The sequence below is a fragment of the Castor canadensis genome, chromosome 12 (assembly GCF_047511655.1).
Source record: "Castor canadensis chromosome 12, mCasCan1.hap1v2, whole genome shotgun sequence".
NCBI classification, from domain to species: domain Eukaryota; kingdom Metazoa; phylum Chordata; class Mammalia; order Rodentia; family Castoridae; genus Castor; species Castor canadensis.
In genome coordinates this window covers 80,335,378-80,350,552 of record NC_133397.1, presented here as the reverse complement: position 1 = coordinate 80,350,552, position 15,175 = coordinate 80,335,378, and the positions used below count along the sequence as shown (strand labels likewise).

General features: G+C 55.9%; 1 protein-coding gene across 7 annotated transcripts; it reads right to left on the bottom strand.

The window, feature by feature from the left end:
- Window positions 1-1,067: 1,067 nt before the first annotated feature.
- Window positions 1,068-11,993, bottom strand: Sema4c (semaphorin 4C). 7 transcript variants are annotated; one of them, XM_074050194.1, is made up of 15 exons: window positions 11,553-11,993; window positions 8,705-8,853; window positions 7,049-7,197; window positions 6,665-6,727; window positions 6,410-6,508; window positions 6,174-6,270; window positions 5,947-6,063; window positions 5,704-5,855; window positions 5,444-5,619; window positions 4,970-5,114; window positions 4,653-4,875; window positions 4,448-4,560; window positions 3,331-3,488; window positions 2,975-3,042; window positions 1,068-2,842 (listed from the first exon to the last, which is right to left on the bottom strand). In XM_074050194.1, the coding sequence occupies exons 2-15, from the start codon at window positions 8,811-8,813 to the stop codon at window positions 2,013-2,015; spliced, it is 2,499 nt and encodes an 832-aa protein (XP_073906295.1). In that variant the 5' UTR covers window positions 8,814-8,853; window positions 11,553-11,993; the 3' UTR covers window positions 1,068-2,012. The 7 variants fall into 7 exon arrangements, with proteins under 7 accessions (XP_073906295.1, XP_073906296.1, XP_073906298.1 ...); XM_074050195.1 differs by having other exon boundaries at window positions 8,705-8,850; XM_074050197.1 differs by lacking the exon at window positions 11,553-11,993 and adding an exon at window positions 11,203-11,221 and having other exon boundaries at window positions 8,705-8,850.
- Between the last annotated feature and the right edge of the window lie 3,182 nt (window positions 11,994-15,175).

Below are 15,175 nucleotides of genomic sequence, written 5' to 3'. Positions count from 1 at the left end.
CGAGGCATCGCGGGCTCTTCCCATTACCGCCCTTGTCCCACCAGGCTCCCCAGGGAAGGGTGGGGGGGGGGTCTCCGGGAGCGCGCCGTGATCCTTCACCCCTTGTTCCCTGCATCACTCAAGGCCCAGGCCGAATTTGGCTTGTGCTGCGCAGTGATCTCGTCTCCCGCCCCAATTCCTTAAAAATCTACTAGGGAGCAGGCGGCCTACTTGTCTGGTGACTTAGGAGCAAGCCTGGAGGGCCGGGCCAGGGTCGAACCCAACACCCTGTAGTGGTATTACTGAATCAGTCTTCGTATGTATCACAACATCCTCTGTCTGACCTGACACCTGCAGATATTCAAGCCTGATCCAGCCTCCTGAACCCTCACTTGGGGAAACCCAGGGCAGCAGCTTGCTCAAGCCACAATCAAGTTGACCCCCCACTTCCACTGCCTCTTTCCCTGAGCATGGGTTAGGTGTTTCTAAACCCATCAGAGGAACTCAGAAATGAATCCAGGCTGAGGCCTATTGTTTTTCTCCGGAACTTCTGGGCCCTGTACCACTCCTTCACTAGGACAGAGACTTGAAACTCACTGGGTGGCAAAGGGAAGTTAATTCCCTGTATGGTTTCGGCACTCAAGACTTGCATTCTTGGCGGATAGAAGGCTAGAGGTATTATCTCCTCCCCGGAGCTGGTTGGGAGTCACACAACCACTGTCACACACCCTTGAATGCTTCTAGGAAGTCCCCTCCTTTGGACGCCTCACTCCTCCTCTCTCTCCCCTGGGTTCTGGGAAGACAGGCCCCTCCTCCTCCTCTTCTCCCAGTGCCCTGACTTCTCCCTCTGGCTAGAAGCCAAGGATGGCTTCCCTTGGGGGCTGCAGCCCTGGTCTGGTTCCCAGCCCCATAGGCACCACTGTGGGAAAACGCTGCAGTCCAGTCTGTCCCCTTCCCAGAGGGGCACAGGCAGAATGGGGCTGTTGCTCTAGTACCATGGGGGGAATGGTGGTGGTGGGGTCCAGTTTTGGTCAACTGAAGGAACCCTCCCCCCTTGGAACCATTAGATGGATTTTAGCACAAATGCCTTATCAGTTTCATTTTCTCCATTTTATTTGTCAATATAAAAATACTCAAATATTTACAACAAATAAATACGCAGGGACACAATAAGTTACACTGTTAGGAGCCCTTTTCCTAGGGCTGGGAGAGGATATGCCAGTATCCACAGTATGCCCACCTTCTCCCTCCCCTCCCCCCACACCACCTTTCCCAGCCCTGTTAAGGGAAGGATAAGTATAAAATACCACGGAACCCAGGGGCCAAGTGGAAGGCCCCCCCTCCCTCCCCCCAAACACACAGGAGGTTCCATCTCCCCCTCCCACCCTGAAGACATTCATAGCCCTAGGAATAGGACTAGGCCCACCCCTGAGCCCTTCACTCCCCCCAAAGGGGTACAGCACCCTGCCCACCCCCCATATGTACATCACTGCCCAATGCTTGGGACAGGTGGGGGCTGGAGAGGCGAAGTGATACCCCCTCCCCTTCATAGCTCCAAAGACTCACCAAGAGGACCCCAGGCCAAAGGAAGACTTGACAGAAACAGGAAGGTTATGCCACATGTCCATCTACACACACACACACACACACACACACACACACACATTTTTTGGTGGGACTGGAGTTTGAACTCAGGGCACTGCGCTTCCAAAGCAGGCGCTCTACCACTTGAGCCACTCTGCCAAGTCCTACACTCACATTTTAAAACTGCCTTGAAAAGTTTTGGCTGCTGGGGTCCCAAATGTTCAAGATTCACAGAGGAGTGAGCCTCCTGTGAGGCTGGTGCCCTGGTGAGCCACGCCAAGTGGCAGTGCCCATGCTGAGCAGGTCCTCATGGCTGGGTGGCTGCTGGGCAGCACCTGTTCCAGGCAGCGCAGTGGCCCATGCCATGTCCCTGAGGTAGCTGATGCCTGTGCAAAAGTAGGAGGTGCACCTCCCACGCGCCCCCCCGCTGATGCGGTGGGGGGTTCCCCTCATACTGAGGACTCCTCCGGGTTGGAGTCAGGCAGTGGCTGGCGCTGCTGGAGTTTGCGTCTCAGTTCATCAGCAAGCTCGGGCACAGGGTGTCCAAGCCCTCCTCGGTCCTCCCCTCCTAATTGTAAGCGCACATAACCATTGGCATTTGAGTTCCGCCCACCCCCCAGGTGAAGCCGAGTTGGAGAAGGCAGGGGCTGGCCAGGAATGCCAGGAGGTGGAGAGGGGGGACCACCCCCTGGCTGGCACCTGGCGTGTCCAGGCACAATCTTGAGGGAACCGTCTGAGTAGTAGTAGCCAACAGGATCCCAAAGCTTCTCATCTGTTTCAGGGCCAGGCCGGAAGGGGGGACTGGTGGGTTCCTTGGGCAGCTCCAGGGGGTACACTAGGGTCCTCTCGGCTGCCTTGGCTCCTTTTTCCAACTCTTCCCGTAGTCGCCGACGCAGTGACAAAACTAGCAGCAGCAGCACGAGGCACACGGCCCCCAGGGCCACCACAGCCAACCATACAAGCCCTAGGTTTTCCAAGGGGGCTCGGGCCTCCAGGGTTACCGAAGGGCCTGCCACAACAGCCACAAGATAGCCTTCAGCAGCCAGCCGTGCCCCCTGCTCCTCTGAAAAGCAGTGGTAGGCCCCGGCATGGCGGGGCTGGGCTGCCATCACCACCAGAGCCTGGAGTCGGGCATCATAGAGAAAGGAGCCGGGCTGTTCTGCAGGCAGGTCCCGTCCCCCGAAAGTCCAGCGGGCATGGGCCAGGTTGGAGGAGAGACGGCAGGGCAGTACCAGGTCTGTGCCTGCTACCACGGTGATGTTTTTAGGAGTGAGCCTGACTGCAATGACAGAAACGAGAGAGAACAGAGGTTAGTTAAGGAAACCCAGGGCAAAGAGGGACAGAGAGGCAGAAACTCCAGCTGTGGTGCTGGGCCCATCCCAACAAGAGGGGTACAAAAAATGCAGCTCACCTTTCTTACTTCGCAGGTTGCAAATGCCTGAGGTGTCCAAGATGGTCACATGCTGGATCAGCAGGGATCTGGCAGGGGAAGCAGGGGACATCAGAAGCCTGGCTCTCACAGAACCCGACTTACAATGTGCACTGGTGCCTCACGCCTATAATCGTAGCTACTCATGAGGCAGAGATTAGGAGGATCACAGTTCGAAGCCAGCCCCAGGCAGAGTTTGCAAGACCCTATCTCGAAAAAACCCATTGCAATAAAGGACTGGCTGAGTGGCTCAAGTGGTAAGAGCACCTGCCTAGCAAGCCCTGAGTTCAAACTCCTGTACTGCCAAAAATAAAAAATAAAAAAAGAACCCAACTCACCCAGAGTGGCTGCCCACAGCCACACAACGGCTGGTATTGACACTCCAGGCACAGTAGGGGTCCCGGGCAAGGACACAGTCAGCACAGGAACGGTACTTTGCACAGTCTGCTGGGGGCAGCTGCACCAGCTGAGAACGGGAACCAGCAAAAAGCAGCTTCTATGGGAAAATCAGGTGTAAGTTCAGTGGTACCACACATGTGGGAAAGGCAGCCAGGCAGGACATAGCAGGGGGAGCTGGGAGTCCCGCAGGGAGCAAGAGCATAAGAGGTGCCCCAGGGAGGAAGAAGGCAGAACTACAGACCTGCAGAGAGAAATCCTAGGCCTTAAGAACTCAGGGAGGGCTTACTACACGCCAGCAGTCCTAAGCACCTTACAGACATGACCTTATTAGACAGAGACAGCTGACCTGTGAGGCAGAGTGGGGTAATTGCACTCACTCACACACCCAGAGCAGGAAACACGTTTTTCTCAAGCCCCAGCAGCCAGCACAATAGCACCAGCACAACATAAGGTGTTTTCCTCTGTTTGAATGGTGATTGCCAATCTGTATGTTTATTCAGCCCCACACTTTCTTTCTACCAATAGTTCATGTTCTAGGAAACAATTTTGAGTCAAAATAGCTGGCAAAAGGCAAACAAATCAAAATTCAGAGGGTGCTACAAACATTCCAGAAAAGAGTTCTGCATGAGTGTAAAAGAAAATGCCAGCACTTCAGGGAAACTGTCAAGGAAGTGGAAGGTTGGGCCCAGAAAGCCAGTGGAGACTGGAAAGAAACCAACATTGTTGCAGGGCACACAAATATCTGGCAACCTGGGAGGTCTGGCCAATAGGAGCACAGAAAAGAGGGGGCAGACAGAGCCCTGGCCTACCTTGGAGAGGCCCGGGGAAGAGAAGTTACCAAGGCTCGAGTCTGGGAATGTAGTCCCATGGGGACCAGCTATACATAATGGCTCAGTGGACCAAAGACTCCCTTATGTGAGCATTCTTACTTCCTGAAACTAGCCAGAGCTAAAAGAGGTGTGCTATGCTGCCAAGCCCAACTGGGGAAGGCAGGCAGACAGCCAGAGGGAGACAGACAGCACGGGGGACAGTAGTGCGTGGACCTGCCTTTGTTACCTTGCTCTGAGACAGCACCAGACTTTCCATAGGCTCCTGGTCAAACACCTGCAGCTCCTCTATCAGGTGGACCCAGGGTCCCAGACTCACAGCCTTCAGCAGCCAGCCATTTCCTGGAGGTGGGTGGGAGGGATGGGTAAGTGGCAGGGTAGGCATGAGGCCCTGGGCCCCTCCCCTCTCCGTGCCCTTTTCACCAGGCACCTACCTGTGCCAATGAACAGCACTGTATAGGTGGTTCCATCGAGCCCTGTAACCTGGTCAGCCACCAGGTGGGTGAAGTTGGTATTCTTCTTCACGAGCAGAGGGCGGCCCCACCGAGGTCCTACCTGTTCCTCCATCAGCGGGTGCTTCTTGATGAAGTTGAGGGTGTTGTCAGGCAGCTCCAAGGAACTGGTGTAGCCATGGTGGCGGTGCCAGTTGTTGATGCACTGTGTGCAGTCAGAACAGGAGAGGAGAGCAATCAGCTGGGTGGAAGGGCACTGGAGCTGACAACGGGAGTATACCGCTGCCCCATGGACTCACCGAACCAGGCCGAGGGCTGGGTACTGGGTCAGTGTAGCGACTCCACCTCTGGGCTTGCTCCTGGTACTCCTTGTAGGGACCCTCAAACACCCGCTGAATCTCTCTCAACTGGTACTCACAGATTGCTGACAGGTCCACATCACCCCTGTTGCAGTGAGGGAGGGACCTTGAAGGTCAGTTCTGGTGCCTGCCTTACCTCATCTCACCCCACCTCCGAGGCAAGTAGTAGAAAAGCAGGGCTCAGTGCAATGGAGTCACAGGCATAAGAACATGCAGCTCTAAAATGCACCTGAGGCAAGGTCCTACCCACCTTCCCAGGTAGCTAAAAAGGGGACAGGTACTCAGTATTCTTGACTGACAGACACTGGCCACCTGAGCTTCCCCCAGAGGCCTGGTGCAGGCCCTTACATCCACCCACCACCCCTAACCTGAATACCTGCTCCTCCCTATCCCAGGGACTTCTGAGCAACTCACCATCGAGCTCGAAAAACCCCGAAGAAGGTGGTATTGTGCCAAGAGGCACCCTGCAGGGTGTATGTGGCCCGTAGCTGGTTGAAGTAGAGATGCCAGTCAGGAGCTGAGCATACCAGTCTCGCCTTCAGGAACGTGGTCCACTTCCTTTGCAGTGTCCGTGCACCCCCCATGTCACTCTGGCAAATGGCAAAGGGACAGGTACAGTCAGTCCCCGGCAGGCAGAAGGATTTCCAGGGCCCACCCCTGTGGGACTCGGTTACCTTACAGACGCGGGCCACACGAGCCACCACTTGCTCGGCATAACAGTCATACTCCACTGCCCGCTCACTGAAGAAGAAGTAGATCTTGTCATCGTCCCCTGTGAAGCTCCCCACACTCTCAGGGACATAGGCAGAACCTACAAAGTGGGGTTCTGTGGCAAAGCAAGGAGGTCAGTGGTAGGGTACCAGGGTACTTACAGGGCCTCCTACTCTCAACTACCCCAGCCTCAATCCAGCGCTCACCGTTAAGCCAAAAGGCCAGGTACTCTGTCTTCATGGAGTGGTGGGGCCCCATGTTACGCAGGATAACAGGCTCCGTACCCAAGAAGTTGTTGAGTGTGGCCGAGTATAGCTCACCATCTATGGGAGATAAGAGGGTCAGCCAGGCCAGACATGTGGACATACACCAGCCCAGAGCACGACCAAGTCCTAGGGAACTTGCCCTGCCTATATCGGGAGTAGTCACTCACCCACAAGGAGGCCAGTGTGGCCCTTAGCTGGGTCATAGGGACACTTTCCCTTTCCATCTTCAAACTCTCCTCGTATCAAAGTGAAGGTGAGCATGTCCTAGAGGAAGGGAGGGACAATGAGAAAGAGAGGCATGAGGGTAGTGTCCCTTGGGGCCTGGGAGACTGGGCAGGGAAGGAAGGGTACAAAAGGCTGGGGACAAGGTGAAGAAACACCCAGGGAGAAAAGCACCACTCACGATGTAGGCACACTTGGGCTGGAAGGCGTAGGTACCACAGACGTACAGGTGGGAGGCATTGTATGGCTGCAGGAAGCGGATGAAGTTGAAACACTCTGTCTGTAGGGAGGAAGGTGTCCCGTCATTGAGAGTATGAGGGCCCAAGATGTGGGATGAGTGCCAAAAATGGGAGGAAGGGCAGCAACTGGGCAAAGGCAGTGGTGGGAGAGAGTGCTGTGAGAGGCTTGGCTGGTGGGCAGTGCTTTGAGCACCCACCTGATTGCTCTTCCCTTTCTGGATACACTCAGTCTTCTTCTCAGCTGGGGCCTCCCAGGAGATCTGGGGACAGGGAGGGGCACATCAGTAATGTCACAGGCATGTTCTGAGCACGTGCTACAAAACACAGCCTGTAGCTGCAACATGGGGAGACACCTAGGGTGAAGACATAGTCTCTATCCTCTGGCAGCTTCTTTCAGTAGAGAACAGAAGCCCCAAATCATCCCACCATGGCAGAATACAACAGGTGCCACAGGAAGAGAAGGAGAACAACTTGCTAATCTCAACAAGAGAAGGGACAGGTGGAGACAACCTGAGCAAGCCGAGCCCCTCCAGGTCCTGCCCTCACCCCACCTGTGCACCTCCCACTGCCCCACCTCTCACCACTCTTTGCAGCTCCAGAGCCTCCACGCTGAAGGCAAACAAGGCCTCTCGGGCCCCCACGTATAGGAGCCCAGACTGCTCGGTCAGGGTCAGTGTCAGGAAGTCCTGGATACCAGTTTGGGAGAACCGCCGCACCACCGTGGCCAGCTCTGCCAGGACAAGGACAAGGACAAGGTGGGGATGAGCAGGCTGTGGATGGGCAGATCCAGGCACCCTTGGGGTCAGTCTTCCTTTGTCTAGTGGTCTCCTGGGCCTCATCCCTCCAGTTCCACATGAGAGCCAGTATCCCACATCCAGAAGCTAGCCAAGCCCCTGACGAGATTTAAAGGGCACTTTCTGAATAGCCTTTGGCTCTGACAGCTTAAATTCAGGCCTCCATGGCCTTCCTGAGCCTAGGAAGAAGCAAATCTGGTTGGTATGGAGGAAGGAAGAATATCTCAGCCACAGCTTCCGGCCAGAGGAAACCATCAGACTGATGAATCTCACTCTCAGGAGTGAGCATCTCCTGTGAGGATCTGGGCACATCCCCCACCCCAGCTTCCTCCCAGGCTGTTTCCTTTTTTTGCTCTGCTGCCCATACCAGGGTCCAGCCAGACCCTGGTGACTGATCTTGCAGGACAAGAGGTACAAGAACAATTCCAAGTGATCCTTGTCTCAGGAAACCCTTCACTCCAGCAGGACCTAAATCCAGGCTGCTGGATGTAAGCTCAGATGGCCCAAAACAGGCAGGGATGGCAGAAGGGGAAGGAGTTGGGGCTGCAAGGCCAGTCAGAGAGGTCAAAAGGAAACCAGAGGCTCGGAGACCAGTGATGGCAAAGAAGCCTGGAGTCAGGGAAGCCTTGCTGCCACCCAGAACACAGAGCATAACAACATTCATAGTCATGTGATCCTGCGTCAGCCCCTAAATAGCTGCCTACTGTCCACAGGGTCCCCTCAAACTAGCCTTGGTATTTGGAGGCAATGACAGGCTCAGGACAGCACAGGAGGGCTTCATTAACACCTGAGTGCAGCCTGTGGGAGGTGAGCTCATCCCAGGTCCCCAGAGCACAGGGATGATACAAACATCTGACATCACCACTTCATACAGGTGTGTGCATATAAGGAGCACTGCCAGGACCTGCTCCCCCAGCCCCATGCAAGCACGTGCACTTACACACTCCCATCCAGGGCCACCAAAAGTACCAGTATCTGAACGGGGGGAGCAGTGGGGGATTCCACAGGGTGGGTAAGGGGGCTTCTGGTGGCAAACAGCTACAAAGACTAGTGGGATAGGAGGTTTGGCTTACACCTGTCCTGGTTCAGGTTTCTCTCTCTGGGCTTCCAGCGCCTAGTGCTAATTCTAGAAATGAGACGCATAGGTCTATTTCCCTTGCATATTAGGGCAGCCAGGACTGGGCTACAAGTTGGTAAGAGGTCTCCCAGAGCTACCCTAAGTGTGAAAAGGGGACAGATCCAGGTCCTGACCTGTACTACCAGTTCTGGGTCCCTGGGGCCAGTTACTTTCTTAGAAAGTAGTCACAAGCATCAGAATAAAGCCATGCTTGGGGGTAACTCCTTACCAGCTGCCCCTTTACTTCCTGCAAGCACTCCCTCCCACACCCCCACCTGTCCCTCCTGCCTCCCTCCCACCCTTTCTCCCCAGCTTCAGGCACTCACCCCCAGAAGATACTGTCTTACGGGGCACAAGGTTCCACCACACCTCAGCCCCAATGCCCAGGCCCCACAGCCCTGCTGCCAGCAGCCAGACAGCCCAGTGTGGGGCCATGGCACACACGCCAGCTCTAATCTCCAGGCCAGCAGCACTGCTGAGGAAAAGAGAAAGTCAGCATCACAGCAAAGGGGCCCACATCAAGCGCACAGAACACAACACCTGATGATAGAGTTCCCCAGGGGACCCCTGGATTGTTCCTTGCCCCCTCTCTGGAGGGGAATCTAGGTCCTCACATTTGGCCTCAGTTAGAAGTCAGCCCCCAGAGAAGGTGGGGTCTCCCCAGGGATGCAGGGGAGGAGCTGAGTCAGCAGGAGGCATGAACAGACATCTAGAAGTCCTCCATGGCCTCTAGGTCATTCCCACTCCTCCTCAACAGGAAGTTGTGTAGAAAATTTTAAAAAGAGGAGGTGGTGGCTCTCCAGAGTTTCTTACAATAATGACAAGGAGCAGGTCCTAGCTGAGCACTGGTAGCTCACGCCTGTAATCCTAGCTATTCAGGACTCAGAGATCAAAAGGATTGCGGCTCAAACTATTTGCTGTGCAAATAGTTTGGGAGCCCCTATCTCGAAAAAACCCAACACAAAACAGGGCTGCTACAGTGGCTCAAGTGGTAGAGTGCCTGCCTAGCAAGCGTGAGGCCCTGAGTTCAAATCCCAGGCCTGCCCCCTACCCTAAAAACAAAACAAACAAACAAAAAAAAGCAGGATCCGCCTCTGGGGCTCGGGTCGGCTCCAAGACCTTATTCCCTTATTCCAGGAGGCAAACCCTTTAACAGGGTGAAGGGGCACCGTGGCGGGTAGGCGGTTAGCAAAGCCCTCCACCGGGGACTTGGTACAGCAGGCTGCGTTCTGAGTCCCAGTCCCGGCCTGTCTCCTCCTCAAGTGCAGACAATAGCCGGGCAGAGCCCAAAACCCTGTTCCACATCAGCAAGGCTAGAGTGGGAGTGGGGCCGGGAGCCGAAGGGGCCCAGCTTCCCGAGGCCCTTTTGTTGCCCAACAGGGAGGCAGGAAGTGGGTGGGATGGGCGTGGAAATGACCAGGGCCTCATCCTGTTCCTCGCAAAGGCTCTCAGTACACACCAACCCTCGGGCTGAGGGGCAGCGAGACAACTGAGCCCACGCTGATCTAACCAAGGATCTCCCCGCAGCGCTGGCAGGCGGGGCGGGTGGAGGTGAAGGGGGCGGGGAGTCCGAAGGGGTTCCTCCTGGATCGCGGGGGATGCACGCGCTGGACAGGCGCCCGCTGCGCTCCCCTGGGTCTGACGATCCTTCCCAACTCCGGGATTGTTCCCCTGGCCTAGGCAGCCACCGGGACAGATTTCCACTGCTCCAGCTCCCCCGTGCCGGGTACAAGGACGCAGGAGCTGGGGACCTGCTCCCCCCAAAACAAAGAGTTCCGGCCAAGACTCTGTTCTGGGTCGTAACCCCCTCCCCGGTTCTCCCCTCCCCCAGCTCCGGGGATTTGAATGCAAACAAAGCGGCGGCGCTGGGAGCGTGGCGAAGCCCGGCCTGCGAACGCCCCCTGTCGGCCCAGAACCCCAGCGCGGGAAGGTGGTGGTGGGGGGTTGGGGTTGCCTTCGACCTCGACAGTCCCCCTACTACATCCCCAGCCTCCAGCTGCCCCTGGCCCCGGTGGCGTGCTTCGAGGATCCGCCCGCGCGGCGGAGTCCCTACCCCAGCTCCTCCCAGGACAGGGAGAACAGGCAGCCAAGGGGGAGGGGGGAGGGGAGGGGGATGCGGGGTCCAGGTTTTCCGCCTAGCACACTTGCCCACCCTGAGCAGCCAGCCGGGGACGACGGCAGCGCGGAACAAGGCAGCCGAGCTCCGGACAGGGGCCTGGCTTTCCGGGCCAGCCCTCCTCCCCAGCGCGGAATGGGCGGGCGGGGGGCCGCAGTAGGGAAATCCGATCCCACAACATCGGCCTCCGTCCAAGCCCGCCCCAAACTTTCCGTAGGGGGTGGGGGATCTGGAGCAGTTCGGGAGCCTGGCGAGGATCCCGGCCGCGCGCCGGACAGCACGAGGGTCCCCTACTCCCCTTAGCCCCACTCTTCCAGAAGGGCCCGCCCCTCCGGCTCCTGAGGCTGCCGGCGCTGCTCGCCCCGCACCCGAGCACCCTGGAGGCAGCCTGGGGGCGCAGGAAGGATCTCGGGGAGACAGCTGTCGCCGCCGCCGCCCCTCCCTGAGCCCCTCGCTGTGCCTCGCGCGCGCAGCAGCCCATGTAGAGCAGGGGGACAAAGCGGCGGCTCCGAGGCCCCGCAGCTGCCCGGCGCAAGCCCGGCCTCACTCACCTCTTCCACGCAGCTCGAATCCCTGGGCGCCGCCCTCGCCTTCGGCTCCGACCGCAGTCTGCCCCCTACCCCCGCGCCGCGCCCGCTCGCGCGCGCCCGCCAGCCCGCCTCCGCTGCCCCTTTGCCAACGCCCCTCTGTCCCGGTTAGGCTCCGCACCCCTGGGTTCCGGCTCCGCGCTCCACCGGGCGCCGGCTCTTTCTCAGCCGCTGCCGCCGCTCTCCGCCCCCTCCCCCCTGACGTCAGGCGGGGTGGGGGGGGTCCGAGTGGAGGCCGGGGGCGGGCCGCGAAGGCCAGCCCGGGGGACGGGGACGGGGACGGAGGGGGGGCGGGCTGCGACCGGCCACGACCCGCGGGGCCCGCCCTCTCTACGGCGGGTGTCTGAGACCCCCGCCCCTCCAGGTGCCCTGTCGCCCTGAGCCTAGGAGTCTCGGGCTGCGCCAAGACGCCGAAAGGGAAGTGGGGCGGAGGAGGCACTCTGGGCATTGCCACCGGGGAACCACACTCACCTGGTCTTTCCGAAGTGTCCCCCAAGACCTACGGCGGGGCTGTGTCCAGGAATGGGGAGCAAGGGCTCCCCCACGCTCTAGTTACCGGAATGAACGCTGGCGAGCCACTTAGGGGTGCATATCCGAGGGAAGGGCGCAGGGGAGGAAACCAAAGCTTCTCTTGGGGGCGGATCAGAGTGTTCTACCCTTTGGCCCCAAATTCTGCCTCCTTTTTGGGCCTCAACGCCCACTGATCCCTGCCCTCTGGCTGGAACAAGCCTCACAGGCCAGGAAGACCCCCAAGTCTCCGACAGCCAGTCCCTTGTTTCCAGGATCCAGGCAGAGCCTACCCCCAGGAAATGACTCCTTCTGGTGCCACTGGAAAGCTGATAAACAAGTGGCTGGAGCCCTATACTGTTCAGATGAAAGGGGCTGAGGGGAGCCACGCTGAGAACCACCACTACCTTCAGAGCGGCCAGCCTCCACCCACAAGCCACTCTTAGAAGTAACTTGTAGCTCTGGTCTCCTGGGCGGTGCTGCTGGCAAGTCCTCCTTCCTGCCAGCTGGTCCTCGGAGCTGGGCAGGTGGACAGAGGAACCTCAGGGGGCTGTCCCACTGGCACCTGGAAGACAGATGCTACCCCCTGACTAGAATCAAAGGGCAGTGGTGAGGGCACTTAATCAGGCTTGGGTGGTAACTTTTAGCCAGGGGGCAGCCCTGGAGGGGAGGAACATGTTAGGCCCTGTCAGCAAATCTGGAGTATAAATCAATCAGACAGCAGCTTTTGTTCTGGGTCAAAACTTGGCATTTGAAAAGTGGAGACCAGAAGAGCAGTGGAGATAATTGAGAAAGTCAGTTCAGTTTGGGTCAGTAACAATTGGGTCTTTGCTGGTACATATAAAGACCCCTTCTCCCTCATGGCCAAAGCCACATTTTCCAGCTCTTTTCCACTAGAAAAAAAGCTGTGGCCTTGGAGATGCCGGAGATAGGATGCAAACCAGATAGCATGATCATGGTGGGCCCCTAGGGAAAGCTCCTTGCTGTAGTTTTCAGTGAAGAAGATGCAGTACCCCTCTACCCTGGTCTTGATAGACTCTACCACTTTGAGCCACAGCTTCAGCAAAGTGGGGTAAGTTGATAGGCAGATGCCCATACATTTGTTCTGAGTTTAACTTTTTTTTTTTTTTTTTGTGGGACTGGGGTTTGTATTGGGGGTTTTGAGCTTGCAAAGCAGGCTTTGAGCCACACCTCCAGTCTATTTTGCTCTCATTATTTTGGAAATGGGGGGGGGGGCAGGTCTCACAAGCTATTTGCCTCAGCTGGCATTGAACCTCAATCCTTCTTATCTACCGTCTCCCTAGTAGCTAGAATTACAGTCCTGAGCTACCAGGACCTGGCCTGAGCCTGGTTTCTCATACATTTTCTCACTTCTGCCCTCATGACCACACTTAAAGTTGGTATTGACAGCACACAGAAAGCTGAGGCAGGAGGATCTTCAGTATGAGGTCAGCCTGAGCTACTTAGTGCCTTTGAAGTCAGTTGATATTGTTCCTCCCACTTTATCAGAAAGATTAAGCAATTGACCCAAATTCAAGTAATCAGCAAGGGCAGAATTTTTTTCTTTTGATTTTATTTTTTATTAGCATAATATAGTTGCACAGGGAGCATACCGTGTGACATTTACATATGTACTTACAATTATCTTAATTAGATTTACCCCCTTCATCATTCTCTCTCCCCCCGACCCACCTGTAAGGTCAGAATTTTGGAGGTGGGAATGGTGGTAGGAGCCTGTAGTTCCAACTACTGGGAAAGCTGAATGAGGCAGGAAAATTGCTTTAAGCCTATGAGTTTGAGTCCAGCTTGGGCAACCTAGCAACACCTCCTCTCAAAAAATAATAAAGTAACAAAAATTAGGTCTTGCAACTCCCAATTTTCTTTCCATTAAGTCACCACATACCCCCAGCAGTGCTCTACTTCCTGTTTTCCTCACTTTCAAGCCTCACCCCCCAGTCTCTAGGTGTGAGAGTTACTAGGCAGAGACCTGAGCTACCTGGCTCTACCTCCAAGGTGGCCCCAGTGGAAAGTTTCAAAAGGCGGTTTTTGTTTCATTGGCAAGGCTAGTGTTCTTCTGTACCTCAGTGGCAGGTATCAGAGTCCCCCCAGCCAGGGATAAAGGCAGAAAGAAGCCTCCAGTAACAGACCCTGTGAGCCCTTCCCTCACAACGGCTCCTCAAAGACAAGGCTCCAGCTCCTCCTCCCCTTTTATACCTTGGTGGATTTCCTGCTGTATTCTGTTCATTCCCAGTGCTGGCCTTTTCTGTGGGTGGGTGTCAAAGGATAAAGTTTCCTTGCTTGATTACTTGCTCATGATTCATGCTTTTTAATAAAAGGGCAACTGGTAGAAAAACAAGGATTCCTGGGTCTTCCATTAAGAAAAAAATTAATTCTGGAAAGAAAAAAAAAATGAAGGCTATGTACTGGTCTAGTCTGCCTAGGGCACCCACCCTTCAGGCCTTAAGCCTTAACATACTCTCCTACTTGCCCCTTTTGCTTAAATGCTTATGCCCAAGTAAAAGAAATACAAAGATATGCTAAATGCCTTCCAAGGCTCTCCAAGGGTCCATTGGGAGCTCAGGCCAGCACCTAGAGGTGGCCTAGGAGTCTTACTTGGAAAGCCCTTCATATTGGTCATGGGCCCTGGTGTCCTGGATTTGAGTTTCTTACCCATCACTCTGCAGAGGCAGTCCTCTGGCTAGAAGGCCCAGGGTGTACATTGGGGTCTCCAGTCAAGGCCACCTGGACCACTTCCAAGGCAGCCAGGAGCTGCTGTCAATCCACAGGGGGGGAAGTGAAAAGGTTTGGATGACCACCTTCAAGGAGCTTTCTGAGGGCCTGGAGACCCAGGGAACTGGGACATAGGAAAAGGACTTCCTCTACTTCCTCCAAAGAGGGAGTTATCAAAGCTGTCCACCTGGGAAGCCCTTCCCTTCCCAGCCCCTCCCTGCCACCATCACCAAAAGGAAGCAGGAAAACATCCGTCATCACAGCCCCGGATGCTGCTTTTCCACTGGCTTCTTTCAGGATATCCCTGCTGTTTCCCAGGGGCTTAGGGGTCAAAAACCTGGAGGGCAAATGGTGAAATCACCAGCATCACTTGGGAATTCTTGGCTTCGAGGAAGCCAGGTCTCTAACTGATCCCTGCCCAGTTTTAGAAGATCTGGTCAGCTCCCAGTCAGTCCTGGAGAGGGCCCATTTACATGGCCCCGGGGGACAATGTCCGCTCTTGGATAACCTCACAGTGCACACCTCTGCTCAGGTTACATCTAGGTCTCTGGAGGGACTGAGTAGTCACCAACACCTCCTTTTCCCTTGGTATCTATTTCTCTCTTGGGGATGAGTATGTTTGGGGAGCAGGGAGCCAGAGCTGGGGAGAAGGACTCCCGATGTCTACACCGATGTACAGCTCCATCCCTTTCTCAGAGTCAGGTATGGGCAACTTGAAGAATTGGAAACTCCCTGGTTCAGCATCTCAGGCCTCCCTACTCCCTCTCAGTCATTGGCAGAAAGAACAAAGAAGGGAAATTTCAAGGTGAATTCCAGGTTTCCAGAGCAAACTGAATAACTGAGTATTAACTGTCAGG